We start from the raw sequence: 13635 nt of genomic DNA, 5'->3' as shown, positions 1-13635 counted from the left end.
AGAAGAGAAGCCACGCTTCATCAATCCCAGGCCTCTGGGACTCTGTAAAGGTGTTTTACTTCCTTACATAAGTCCAGTATCTTTTCCATTCTTCCCCAAGACTAAGCTGTGTTGCTGAAGGGCAGTGAGCTTTCTCTACACTCTGAGCTTCCTTGGAGTCTCGGCCCTGCCCTGTGGATAGCATCAGTTTCTTTCTCCTGGGTAGCTTAGCTTATAGTTTAATAGGAATGCAGAAAGGGGATGTTTAGAAGCCTGTGTCGTATCTAGTACATATCAGGGCCACATCCAGGCCCTAGGAAAGACCATTTCCCTACTCAGTGGCAGAATGGAGAGTTTTCAGCCCATCCCGTGTCTTGAGATGTATACTCTACTTTTAGGGATGTGGGAGGTATTAGCCATACCTATCTGTAACAGTGCCCTCCCTGCCCTACACCTGCTGCTACACGTGCCTGCGATCACCCCATCTCTGAGGCCTGGAGCTATAGGGGTAAAAGGAGAAGCCAGAGGTCCCTCCACAGGGTCCCAGATTTCTTACCTGCTTGGCCATCCCTTTCCTGAACACTTGTGCTTTGCCAGGGCAGAAGGTGACAGTGGAGATGATTAAATTATTGAAAAGAACAGACTGTTTTCCAGAACCCTCATTTGCATAGCAGCTATTTCATGCAGATGGCAAGCTGTTCCTGGTTCTCAAAGCAAAGCTCTCTCGACTCTTCCGCTGCCTGGAAAGACTGTTCGCTTAGGGCTACTACAAGGATAAGAAACATCATGTCAGCAGGGGTCAGGGTGCCCAGCCAGACTTGTCTGTAGAGGGAGTCTGAGCTAGACGCAAATGACCAGTGACTGTAGGCCAATCCGGGCACAGTATTCTAGGAGGGACATCACTTGCAAAGGCGCTGAGGTTGGAATAAGCTCGGTGTGTTGAGACGCGTGTTACCTTTGGGCTGTGGGAGGAGCCAAGGGTAGAGTGGAGTCTATGGAGGTTGCCAAAGACTGGGTTTCACGCTACACAAACTGGAAATCCACTGGAGGCTTGTAAACAGAACCAGGACATGCTGCGCGATGGGGAAGCAAGCAGCAACTCAGGTGGCAGATAAGACAAGGATGGTACAGTACACAGAGACCACCACCCAGCTCTCCTAGAGACTGCAGGGGTGAGGAGGGAGAAGCATAGAGGAGCCCTTTTATAAAATAACATTTATTCTGATCATATTCTTCCCCCTCAATCAACTCTTCCACCTCTCTACCTACCTAACTTGATGTTCTTTCTCTTCTAAATTAATGGAGTCCAGTTGGTATTGGCCAACCACTTATGAGCATGGGAGCCGTTCCAGGGTGTGGGTACCCAGTGTCACTCCAAGAGAACTGATTGTTTCCCTCAACCGGAGGCTATCATTTAGAAAAAGCTTCTTGGCTAGGGGTGGGACCTCATGCCCACTTCCCTTCCTCCGTCTGGCTTGCATTTGTGCAAGTCTTGTGCGGTGTCACAGTCTCTGAGTGCATATGTGCATCTGCCCTGTTGTATGTGGAAACCACTGTTTCCTTGACGTCATCCACCACTTCTCACTCTTACGGTCTTTCTGTCCTCTCTTCCACACAGATCCTGAGCTTTGAGGGGAGGGGTTTGATAGAGACATCCCATTCAGGGCTGAGCATTCCAAAGTTGATTATTCTCTTTACATTGACCAGTTGTGGCTTTCTGTGTTTGTCGTCACCTACTGCAAAGAGAATCTTTTGTGATGAGTGTTGAGCAATGCATTGGTCTGTGGGTAAAACAAGTCATTAGCAGAATAATAGAAATGGTTCTTTCCTATGTTTTCTGATATATTTAGCCTCAGGGTCTTGGCCTCATGAACAGTATCAGATATGGGTTCCATTTCAAGTAACAAGTCTTAAATCCAATAAGAAGGTTATTTCCATAATATTAATGCCACCATTGTAGATATGGACTTATCCTACAGGCAGATTGTTATTCTAGCAGATGAAATTATTTTCTCCTCCCGAAGTTTATATGGCACCTTCAAGTAGTATGAATATTGGCCAGTAGGGATTAAGCTCCCAGGCAAGTACCAGCTAGATTTCTCGATGTTCTATGACTCAATTATGTGGTGTCTTCAGCAGTATTGTCTTGATGTCAATAGCAGTGGCAATAGCCTATAATTTGGGGGGTTCTATAGTACCCCACTGGCCAACAACTCAAAAAGATGTTACCCATTCCTGGTACTGGGGTTTTTTATTTGGTAGCATATGCTTAGTTGGGGTATTGGTCTCCATTATATAGCATGCTCCTTCCATGGGGATGCCAGGTAGGTGGCTGAGTGGGATCTAAATGCAGCTCTGTGTGGACATCTAGGGCTCCATGTGGACAGCACATTTTGTGTGGATAGCTAGGGCCCTGTGAAGAGAGTTGGGTCCCAGAAGGAAGGTCCTGGAAAGAACTAGTGGTCTATTTCCAGACCTCAGAGGCAAGGACTAAGGAAATGACCACTGTGGAAATGGCAGTGTTGTTTTGTCCGTGGGCCTGGTAGGGTTCCAAGAGTGGGTGGAAGGATGCAAAAAGCTTGGACTGGCTGAGATTCATCGATATAAGAGCCAAGCCGGGCTGGTCAGAATGGGACCTCTAGCTTTGCTGCAAGAATCCAGTGAACAGGAATCAGGGTTTGCCTTTTATCCACTGTCCAGCACATAGAAGCGAAGCTCTATAACATTGGGAATAGCCCCAAGGACCACACAGTACACACATACATACCCCCATGCATTGCCTCACATAAATATCAGAGAATTCCCCTTTCTTTGCAGGCATGTCTATCTCTCTCCATGGGGTTTGCTCTGGCCGCAGGTGACAAGTCCAGTGTAACTCGATCCCTGCAGTTACTCCCAATCCTGGGATCTAAGCACTTGTCCCCTTCCAAATGCAGAAAGAAAAAAGAGGTGGCCTTGAGGCCCACATGCTGGGGATGGAAGCCCCATCGCATCTTCATAGCAACTCTCAGTCCTGGTGAAGATTCCTGACTCACCAAAAGACAGTTAACAATGGTAAATGACAGGCTTAATGTGGCAAGCAAGTAAGAGTACCACCAAGTCCCTTGGGAGTCACGGAGAAACTTAGCAAGGAAGGCTTGTAGTAGTGACATTTGTGGATCCATACTTAAGAGGATAAAAGAGGGCTGCAGGTTCTGGAAGCTTTTCGTCCCGAGAGAAGAAAGAGACAAACTGTGGCAAACAAGATGGACAGAGGATGAATGGCTAAATGATGGATAATTGCTAGATGGGTAATGGAATAGATGAGTGGGTTAGAAAATAGATGAATGCAAGGTGGATGGATGGTGACTAGGTGATAGAAGATGGAATAATGCATAATACATAGAGGAATGATGGATAGATGGATGGTGTGTTGATGGATTGGTGATGTGTAGATGGAAAGTGGATGATGAACGGATGCTGACTAGATGGATGCATGATAAATGGGGGCTGGATGGATAGAAGGATAGTTGATGGGTAAAAGGATGATGGTCAGATGTTGTTATACATTGCACATCTCAGGGGAAGGCTAAGGCAATCTCAAGTTCAAGACGAGCTGGGATATATATATATATATATATATATATATATATATATATATATATATAGAGAGAGAGAGAGAGAGAGAGAGAGAGAGGCGGGGGTGGATGTAAAGATCGATAGATTGCTTGGTGGCCTGTAGTCTAGTGTTCTTTGGGTAGTATCTTTTCTCCCTCCACAAACTCAAACTTTTGTTCTGTTTTAATGAAGATTAATTAAGTAGGTAAAAAGAAATTGTATGGGTCCCCCTAACTGGTAATAGCACAAAGCTAAGGCCCCCAGTCTGGCTTCCCGTGGCTCTGAGCAGTATTAGAAGTGAGTGGGCACTGCCGAGAAGTCAGTCTTGGAGCTGCTCCCAGTTTATGTGGTTTCTGAAAAATCAGATTTGCTTAAAAGTCAAGGTTAAGTTCAATCCCAAGTTCTAAAGACTTGGCCTCTGGGCATCCCTAGCTTCCAGACACCTGAAAAGAGGCATTTTCTTCAGGGCTGGCCACTGAGCCTGTTGTGAAGTAATGCCCTGAACTTTCCTGACTGTGCCTGACAGAACTGGGCCACAGGTTCCAGACACAAGCCAGGTCAGCCGACTGCATTAACCACTGTGACCTTTCTCCTGGGCTCATTGTAAATGGCATATTGATCTGCTGGAACCAGGAGCAGCCTAGCTGTTCCCCAGGATGACCCCAGCCCCTGGGTTTGTGGAGGGATACGGTCTTATCAATTCATATACTTTTGTGAACAGACCCAGGCATGTGGACTTCTTTTGTTAGACCGGTGTTTGGTATGGGCCCAACAGGCTGGGCAGAGCCCAGAATGTATGAGACAGGTTGGCCTATCCAGTACCCCCTGATCAAGGCATGGTAGTGCTGGCCTGTAATCCCAGTGTGAAGAGCAGAAGCTGATCTCCTGCTAGAGAGCAAGCTCAAGCAGCCTGGGTCACATTAGGGCCTAGCTCAAGGAATGAACAGCAGGGAAAGGGTCTCTGGCTTCTGGGAATGTAGAGGGACATCCTGGGGCCCTGCCTCTGCCACAGATTAGCACCCACATAACAGGGTCCTGACCTACAGTGTGGCCTCATGTGGATAGTGGTGATAGACATTTAGAGTACTGTTAGAGATGGTGAGACCAGGGACCACAGTCCTCTATCAGTATGGGCACCCAGAGGCTTTGTGCTGAGGAGCCCAGGCCCTTCAGAGCTCAGCCTGCAGTCTCTGAAACCCATAGGCTAGGATAAGGCCAGAGAGCCTCTTCTCTGAAAGAGGACTGCACACACTCAGCCCTCTTCTTGAACTCCAGTTCACCTTAATTTTAATTTAATTCTCTTTAATCTTTAATGAAAAGTTGTAAAAGTAAATTATTTCCCCAGGAGAGGCAGTGGCTCCTCAGGAGCTCCCCTCGACTCGAGGGTGATTACATGTGCAGGTCTGGCGCAGCCTCCATGCCAAAGAGCGGCGTTCTGGCTTAGGAGCTAGTTAGCTACCCCAGTAATTGTTAAAAACACATGCCATTTGGTGGATGGAGTGTGTGGGGGCACCAACTCCACAGAGCATAGACCCTGGCAGTGACTCAGGGACAAAAAGCCACTGCCTGCTCTCAATCAGGTCACTGCAAGCTTGTGCTTCAGGGGTTTGGAGCCAACTACCTGGACTCTCCTGTCCTCTGGACTCCTCCTCCTCCACCTCCGAGCCTGCCCTAGACTTCAGCATGCTGACAGAGGAAGGAGACCAGAGTGTAGATGTAGGGATGGCGGTGTATGATATCACTTACCCAAGAACCGGAACCACAGCCTCTGAGTCTACCTAAAACACCCGGGCCACTGGAATTGGCAAGTGGGCAGGCATGGAGGTATGGACGTCCAGGAATATGCAGGGGGCTAGTCTGTGTGAGGATGGTGGGGCAGGTGTGGAGATTAGGGGAACTAAATTACAGTTACTGGGCACCAACGTGTCTGGTTCTGAGCTTCCTAACAACCAAAGTGAAAACTTCAGTTACTTGACTTTTATCAGTAAAGAAGAAAGTCAATACATTTTTGCTGGTTAGGCACCTAGCCATTGGCCCCATTGGCTTTGGAGGAGGAGGACTGCTTGTCCTGGATGGTTAGAAGTGAGATCTTATGCTAAATCTGCCTCTGCTTCCCTCAGAGGACAGCCAGTAGCTGGTGTTGAGTAGGAAACCTCAGCGAGTTCTAGTGTCACCTCTCTGGCTTATTCCCTTTCCTGTCTTTCAACTCACCTATGGAATGATGAGTTGCTCCCATGACCTCTTCCAAAGCCAAGTCCCTTCCGGATCAACCTTGGCTGTCCAGTTTAGGTCTATCCCCTCACCTGGAGTAGGCTTCGAGGCTGGCGCACCAACCCCCAAGTTGTCCCTCCCTTCCCCTGCCTTCTTCCTGAAGACATGCTCTTTATCCCAAAGGGGAATTTTGCTCCTGAGCTATGCTTAGCAGTCCCCTGTTTTCCAGGGCATTGGAGCAAAATAGGGGAGGTGTATGAGAGGCAGGGCTGATGGGCTTCCTAGATCTGTAGCCATGGATGAAAAGTAATCCTTCCAGTCCTGGCTGTGGGGGCTCTGTGCTAATGGGGGGGGGGGTTAAGCTTCGGGGTGGGGGGAATGTCTAGTTGGGCAGGAAACTACAGGTCATTCTCAGCCACTACGCAGTCCTGGGTCTGCAGGCATTTGAGCTCCTGGGGTTGGGGGGAAGAGAGGAACGTTGCTCTGCCCTTCCTGTCCTCCTCACTGCCCACTGAGTGACTCAGGACGTTGGTGAGTTGGACCCGGGTTTACAGACATGTACCTGTTGGAGCCTGTCGCTCAGCACCACCCAAAATAGGAAGACATTTCATTCTCTGGAACACAGGTGGCACAGCCTCTGGAATCCATCGTTCAGAGCCACTGCCAGGGGTGATCTGGATAGACTCAACCATTTTGTCATGTGGTTCCTGAGAGACCAAATTCTTATGCTGATCCCTCAGGTGCCCAGTGCCTTGACTTATCCAGTCCATGGAGACCAGATGGGAAAGACAGCTATACATTTAGAGTACCCTGAGGATCTAGAGCCCTCAGGACTGGGTTCAGCTGGCCCTGTCATGTGACCCTTTGACCTCTGGCTTGCCTGGTCCGCGCCACTATCCATCCTCCTAAGAAGACATGGTGACTTGGGGCTACATAAGACACATAGAGACCAGGATCATCTACCTGTCTCCTGTTCCTTCAGGCCATAGGACTGCCTATGACCAGCCACCTTCCTGTATCCTGGGATACAGGATGCCTGCAGGATGGACCCCACTAGATTTGGTTCCCTTATTGTCTTCTATTTATAGACCTGGTTTCTGCAGAGACAGCACCATGTCATGGTGTTAGTGCAGCAGCAGCTGCAGGTGGTATTTGGAACCAGAGGAATTGGAGTCTGTGATCCCAGACTCCAATCAGAGATGAAAAAGTACAGGACTGGCCAAGGAGGAGACAGTGGTCCATGGTCCTGAGGGCTTCCCAAGATGCTATTCTTGGGATCATACATGGGATGGTCAGTTACTCCAAGACAGGCTAGAGCAGGCAGTCCTCCTGGGGAGCCTCCTGTCTTCTATGTGTGAATACGCTAGGATGCCAGAAGGAAGTTGATAGTTGCAACTGGGGAGAGCCTTACCCTCATTCTTCTCCCCAGGAAGTCAGGACCCTTATGCCAGCTTTCAGTCTCAGTCATCAGGAAGAAGGCTGGGTGTATCTAGGGTCTCTCCTGACTTGATAGGGTAGACGTGAGGCTGAGGTCCCAGCTGGTCTACCTTGGGCTGTGCAGAGTCAGGGCTGCAAAAGGTTAACAGGCAAACAGGAAAGGCTGGAAGATGAACCACAGTCCTAGCTGCCCTGACAGCCCACACAGTCCTCTGCAGAGAAAAAAAAACCGAAGAGCTGTAATGAGCCAGCCACCCTTCGCTGGTTTGCTTATAATCATCTCTCCCTTAACGGAACCAGCCACTCCGCCAGCTGCTCTCCCCGTTTCATTCAAGAAGCTGCAACTGCACCTGGTTGGGCTTACTGCTCAGGAAATGGTCATGATGACCTGGCCTGTGTGAAGTGGAGAAAGGTGGAAGACTGTTGGGTACCTTTCTGCAGGAGGCTCCATGCCACAGGGAGAAACTGAGGCTGGAGACAGAAGTCACTGAGCTGCCCTGCAGACTTAGCAGGTGCTATGGCGGATGCTGGGACAGGGGCATTTCTGGAGCCTGCGCACACAGCTCTCACGCTGTTGCCCACAGTGTCATGCAGCATGACCTTTAATGTTCTCATCCTAGCTGTTAGTGCTGGCATCTGCTCCACTGGACCAAAGAGAGAGCTGGGGCTCAGTAAGATAGTGACAGGCCTCACAGGCGGGAACGTGCACACTCAGGTCCCCTGGATCCTTGCTGTGGGCTCAAGAGAGCTAGACAGCCAGCAGAAGGAGCAGTCCACCCTTGCACCAGACGGACTAGTGGCCAGGGACCCAGGATCACCCCAGAGCCTGTCCTGATCAGGCCTAGGCCAGATGGTCTTCTGCATTCAAAAATGAAAGATGGAGCTAAAACCAGACTCTTAAGAGACAAATAATACCCAGGAGAATGCCAATTTGATAAGAAGTATCTTTTCCCACTTCCCTATGCCTGTGATGAGCCCTCTATCAGATGGAGTCTCAGTATTGTCCCCTTCCTGGCTGACCCCACTTTTCCCTTGCTAGATTATACTTTCCCTCCAGGAGGGTTTGTTTACATCCAGGTTCCTCATTGCCATACCTGGTAGTCAGTGTTGGGATGGATGAGGCTACTGAGGGGTTTCTATAGCTCCTGTTCACCTGTAGATGGAGGATGGGTACAAGTCCAGAGAGTAGCAATAACAGGAGGCAGGCAGGAGATGTGTCTGCATCTGGGAAGGTTTGAGAGAGAGAGTGCCATCTTCCCCAGATCCCCTCCTTTGGGGACTCTGTACAGGTCATTCTCCCAAGACCCTCTGTTTGATGAAACCTGACCCTGACCTCGGGCATTGTAGGTAGAAGGTGAGTGTGGCTGGGCCAAGTTCATGGTCCTGCCTTTGCAGTTTCTAAGTTCTTCACCTGCAGAGGAAAGAGTAGCTGTGACTGGAATAGGCCAAGAGGAACACCATAGATCTGGGCTCTCCCCAAGTGGGCAGCCTTCCTGGGTGACAGCTCTCCTCCTGCCATGCCCGTCTCTGCCAGACTATTTCAGGAAAAGAGGGTCCAGTCACTCCCATGTGTCCCCAGTGCTCTGACACAGAGCAAGAAGTGAGGTGGCAGACCGGTTACCTCTGATCGTCTTCCATCTCTTGCAGATGTGCTGGTGGATGGGCAGCCATGTGACCGTGAGGCAGCAGCTGCCTGCCAGGTTGGTGACCCTGTGCACCTGGAAGTGCGACTGACTAACCGGAGTCCCCGTAGCGTGGGGCCCTTCGCCCTCACCGTGGTCCCCTTCCAAGACCACCAGAATGGCGTACACAACTATGATCTGCATGACGTCATCTCCTTTGTGGGCTCCAGCACCTTCTACCTTGACACGGTGAGTACGAGCTGCGGCGCAGTCTCCATGTTCAACCTATAGAGCTTCACAACCAGGGATCAGGTCAGTGGTGGTGCTCCTACCTGTATGCACCCACAGCTCCTCCCTGCCCACCCAACCCAGCCCCAGAGGAATCAGCCCTAGAGCTTGGTTCAGACACTTGTCCTCAGTCAGCCCAACACTCAACTTCCTGCACTCCCTCTCTCGCTAAACTCAGACAGTTCAGGGAGTGAAACAGCGGTAGCTACCTTCAAAGGCGGAAATGGCTTCTCAGATTTGTGCAGCCCCTCATCCAAGGAAGCACAGCCAAAAACGCTTTGGATGGGGGCAGAGCCAGTGTGTCCCGCCCCTCTCATTACCGGAAGTCAGGCTCTCCCAGTAGCTTTGGGGGTAGAGCCACTGATCCAGCATGACACCGCTTCCTTTTTCCCATTCCAGGTGCAGCCATCAGGCCGGTCGGCTTGCCTTGGAGCCCTCCTCTTCCTCTACACAGGTGACTTCTTCCTCCACATCCGCTTTCATGAGGACTGCAAGAGCAAGGAGCTGCCACCGTCCTGGTTCTGTTTACCCAGTGTGCATGTGCGGGCCCTGGAGGCACAGGCCTAAGCCTCTCAGCTTCGAAGTCTGTGTCCTTACACCATATCCAGCTCTTCTTCTCCCTCCCAGAAGACACTCCGTTTGCCGTCTGCCTATTTTGCCAGTGACCTCACACCCAGTGCCAGCCTTGGTGGCCCTGCTCTATAGCCGGGACTGTGGAGGGTCTTTCCTGGTCTGTCATCTCTCTGTGTTCTTAAGAGGAAATGCCGAGCCATCCTGTCAATCTCCTTAGGCTTGGCTTACCCCTGTGAATACCGCTGGCAACCCAAGCATGGGAGGTGACACTGGATGACGAAGGGAGCGGGTGTCAGGATGTTCCCTGCCCATGTGTTCTGGGATCCAGATCTGTATATGTATGTTGCCATGTTCTCCAATAAAGGCCTACCTTGCTTTCTTCACATTGTGTCACTTACAAGCTGTGGGCTAGTGGGAGACAGGAATAGGATTAAGACCAAACCTACACAGCCACACCCTGCCAGGTGAGGCATCCGGCTCATGGGTCCCATGGTTGGCAGGGCAGACCAATCTGTCTCTGAGATAGCCAAGGATACTAGGTCACCTCTACACCTAAGGCTCCAGGGGTCCTCCTTCTTCCCCCTCAGAGCAGTTACTCAAGTCACTTATGGCTCTGTTAGCATCTTGCCACTCCAAATTGCCCAGTGGTGTGGGTAGGGTCTCATTTACCCTGTTTCTGTCTTGATCTCATGAATTTGAAAATTCACTCAAGTTCTAGGAGGGGGGGGGCTGTGGTCCCTGAAATATGCTGCTAAATATACTCTGTAGCTTGCAGACTCGGGGTCACAGCCAACACCACTCCCATCAACAGCTCCTCACAGCTTGCACATGTTCTACCCATGTTCTACCCATGAAAATATGCCTGCATAAACATGTTAGAAAGACGGAAGGGTACACACCTACCCTAGAGGGTCGTCCTGCCAAGGTGCAACTGAAGCTATGCCTGGTGTCAGCATGAGGGCAGGCACCATGAAGAACTGCAGTGACATTATGCTTTCTTCTTAAAAGGACATGATCTTGATCAGTGCAATACAGACAGACAGACACAGTTGCCACTGCAGGCCTGGGAAGGCTGATGTGGATGCAGCTCAACTTGATTCTGAGTAGAGGCATGTTGAGGATTGGTCCCAGTCATTCCAAATATACATTCTCAGATGGTCTATTGAGAGGCAACCCAAAGGGCAAGGCAGCCCTCTTAGGAGATATAGAAATAGCCCATGTTAAAAAAAAAAAGCTGGGTGGTGGCAGGTGGTGGTGGCACATACTTTTAATTCCAGCACTCAGGAGGCAGGCAGATCTCTGTGAGTTTGAGGCCAATCTAGTCTACAAGAGCTCGTTCCAGGACAGGCTCCAACATTACAGAGAAACCTTGTCTCAAAAAAACAAATAAAAAGAAGCAGAGGAGGAGGAAAAGGAAGAAGGAGAAGAAAATAACCTATGTACCTTGCAAAACCACCCACAGAATTATCTGCGTTGCCCAGGTTTCTACCCTCTATCCTGGCAGAGGAGGTGATTGGAGTCAAGACAAGGAGACCCAGAGTGCTGAGGATACTTAGACTCTTCTTGTGAGCAGACAGGGAGCCAGGAACTGCTGTAGGATGGCTGCCCCTTGTAAGGATAGGTGTCCCTTGCTGGAACACATAGCTCTGGAACACATGGGTCTTCTATTTCTATTAGTAGGTGGGAATTGATCCAGGGCTGGGAGAGACCCTCTTGGATCTGGGCCTACACTGTCTATCCCAGTGCACTCAGTAGGTGCTTCCCAGGCCTGAGCAAGGGATATACCAAGCCATGCCCACTCACCTGTGTGGCTGAATGGGTTGCTCTCATATTCCCTGTTCCTCTCTGAGTAATAGCTGTCACACTCAAAATACCAGGAAGAACCAGGATCCAGAAGATGATGTCGGAGAGGCTGGATTCCACCTCAGCCAGTTGTCCACTTCATGACTCCAGAGGGGCTGGTAGGGTGGTTGAGTCTTGGCTTTCTGGGTAGGGATAAAAATGCTATTGTCCTGGACACTTTTACATGAATGGCCTCTTTGCTTTAATCTCCTCAGCATTGCTAGCAAGGCTTCAGTGCACATGGGTTCCCGCTTCCTCCCCCTCTTAGTGCTTTCTTTCTCAGTCACATCTGTATGTCCTGCCATGCCTGAAATCCCACCTCCTCCAGGGACTGTTAATATTTGTCCTTGCTGGGCTCCCTCAGTCCTTCCCATGGGCTCATTTGTTCACTAACCTGCAGCAGAAAACTTGGGTTGGTGACACAAATGCTCCAACAGAAAAGTCACAGCATAAGGAAGATGGTGAGCTGCCCCTGATGGGATTCGAGACCAAGCTGGACTTGACCCTAGATGGTTTCAGAAGATGTAAGCATTGTACGGGGCTGCTGAACTCACAAACCCAGAAAACCGCTGTCATTATGACACCCCAAAAGGCAGTCCTTGTCCCTATAAGCAGACATGAGAATTGTGTGGGCATCTAGCCCTGGGGCCATCAAAAAGTGTTTTAGATGATTAAAACAAATGCTAGGTATTAATCAGAAGAGGTTACCAACAAAGTAGGTGAGCAGCCCAAATGAAGTCTTCCACTGAAATTGGCTAAGAAAGACCATAGCTACGTACCACACAAATAGACATCAGAAAGCTGTAATGAGGTGAAGAATACTAGGTCCAGGGCTGAGTATATGGTTCAGTGGTTCTTTATGTGGTTCTTGCCACATAAGCAGCAAGCATGAGGATCAGGGTTTGGATCCCCAGAACCCAAGCAAATGTCAGGTGGATGTAGGAGCCTATCTGTAATTCTGGCATAGAAGGCAGAGGCAGGGATCCCTGGAGTAAACTGGCTAGCAACGCTAGCAGCATTGATGAGCTCTGGATTCGACTGAGAGACCCTGCCCCGATAATAAGGTAGATCACAATCAAGAAAGAGTACTAGGCCTTCACATGCACACGCGTATATATTTGCTCACACACAGAAACATGTACACACATATACATAAAGCAATAATAATTCAGGGCCTAGTACTCGTGAGGGGACAAAATCCAGAAAGGGAAGCTGTTTGTCCTGCCCGATGCTGACTTTTTCCTCAGGGGTGGAAGGGGACAGATCCAGGGCTACCTCACAGGGTGCAGTTAGGAAGCTGCTTTCACTAGCTGGGGAGCCAGATGACCACAAGTATTGTCTTCTCACTTTCCTCAGCAGTAGAAATAAACCTGGCCCATCCTCATCTGCGGGCTTCAACTCTCTCTCCTGTGAACCAAAAGTCCTGAGCCACATGCCCTAAAGTGCCTTCCTTAAGCCCCAAATTACTCATTTCAGAGTGGCTGGAGACAGCTAGCACCTGTCACTCACATGTACCAAACACCTTAAAGACAAATATTTTCAGGGAGGGCTCCATTTCTGTTCCTAAGGCACAAGGATTTGCATATGTAAAATGGATAATTCAGTTTTAAAATGGGTCAATACACCAGGAAACACTTCATTATGGCGAGATTCATACAAAACAGAATTAGAAGACACCAGCTCAAGGAAGAATCAGATGATGGAATATACTGCACGAAGACTGTGAAAGAGTGTGGTAGGGTTTGGGAAGTAAAAAACATATGGGGAAAATATAGCTCATAAAAAGACTCAAATGGAACCCCCATAACTGGAAATAAGAACTGAGCTGAAATGTGTAACACCTAAGCTGAATTGAATAGTAAACTCAGCTCAAGAACAAACCAGACAATTGGAGTTGGAACTGAAGGTGTTGCTTAGCAAAGGCATCCGCAAAGAGCAGAAAATATCAAAGCATGAAGGACATGGGCGGAAACTCGTCTATGTGTGTCTAAGAGTTCTCAGAGGGAAAATCAAGAGAAGGGAGGCAAAGCTGTGAGGGAAATGATGCCTGAGGGCTTCTCAGAGCAAAGCAGAACAGAAGCCCCAG

The 13635-nt window shown here is 49.5% G+C and overlaps 1 protein-coding gene across 5 annotated transcripts in view; it reads left to right on the top strand.

The window, feature by feature from the left end:
* The window catches only part of Trappc9 (trafficking protein particle complex subunit 9), a 434664-nt gene extending 424574 nt beyond the window's left edge, over positions 1 to 10090 (top strand). For all 5 annotated transcript variants that reach the window (XM_075959473.1, XM_075959472.1, XM_075959470.1 and 2 more), the window contains 2 exons: positions 8872 to 9095; positions 9534 to 10090. In XM_075959473.1, the coding sequence (XP_075815588.1) occupies positions 8872 to 9095; positions 9534 to 9701 (392 nt within the window). In that variant the 3' untranslated portion in view covers positions 9702 to 10090. The remainder of the gene's footprint in view (positions 1 to 8871; positions 9096 to 9533) is intronic.
* The last annotated feature ends 3545 nt before the right edge of the window (positions 10091 to 13635 follow it).

The sequence above is a fragment of the Microtus pennsylvanicus genome, chromosome 2 (assembly GCF_037038515.1).
Source record: "Microtus pennsylvanicus isolate mMicPen1 chromosome 2, mMicPen1.hap1, whole genome shotgun sequence".
Classification (NCBI taxonomy): Eukaryota; Metazoa; Chordata; class Mammalia; order Rodentia; family Cricetidae; genus Microtus; species Microtus pennsylvanicus.
This window is presented reverse-complemented; position numbering and strand designations above follow the sequence as displayed.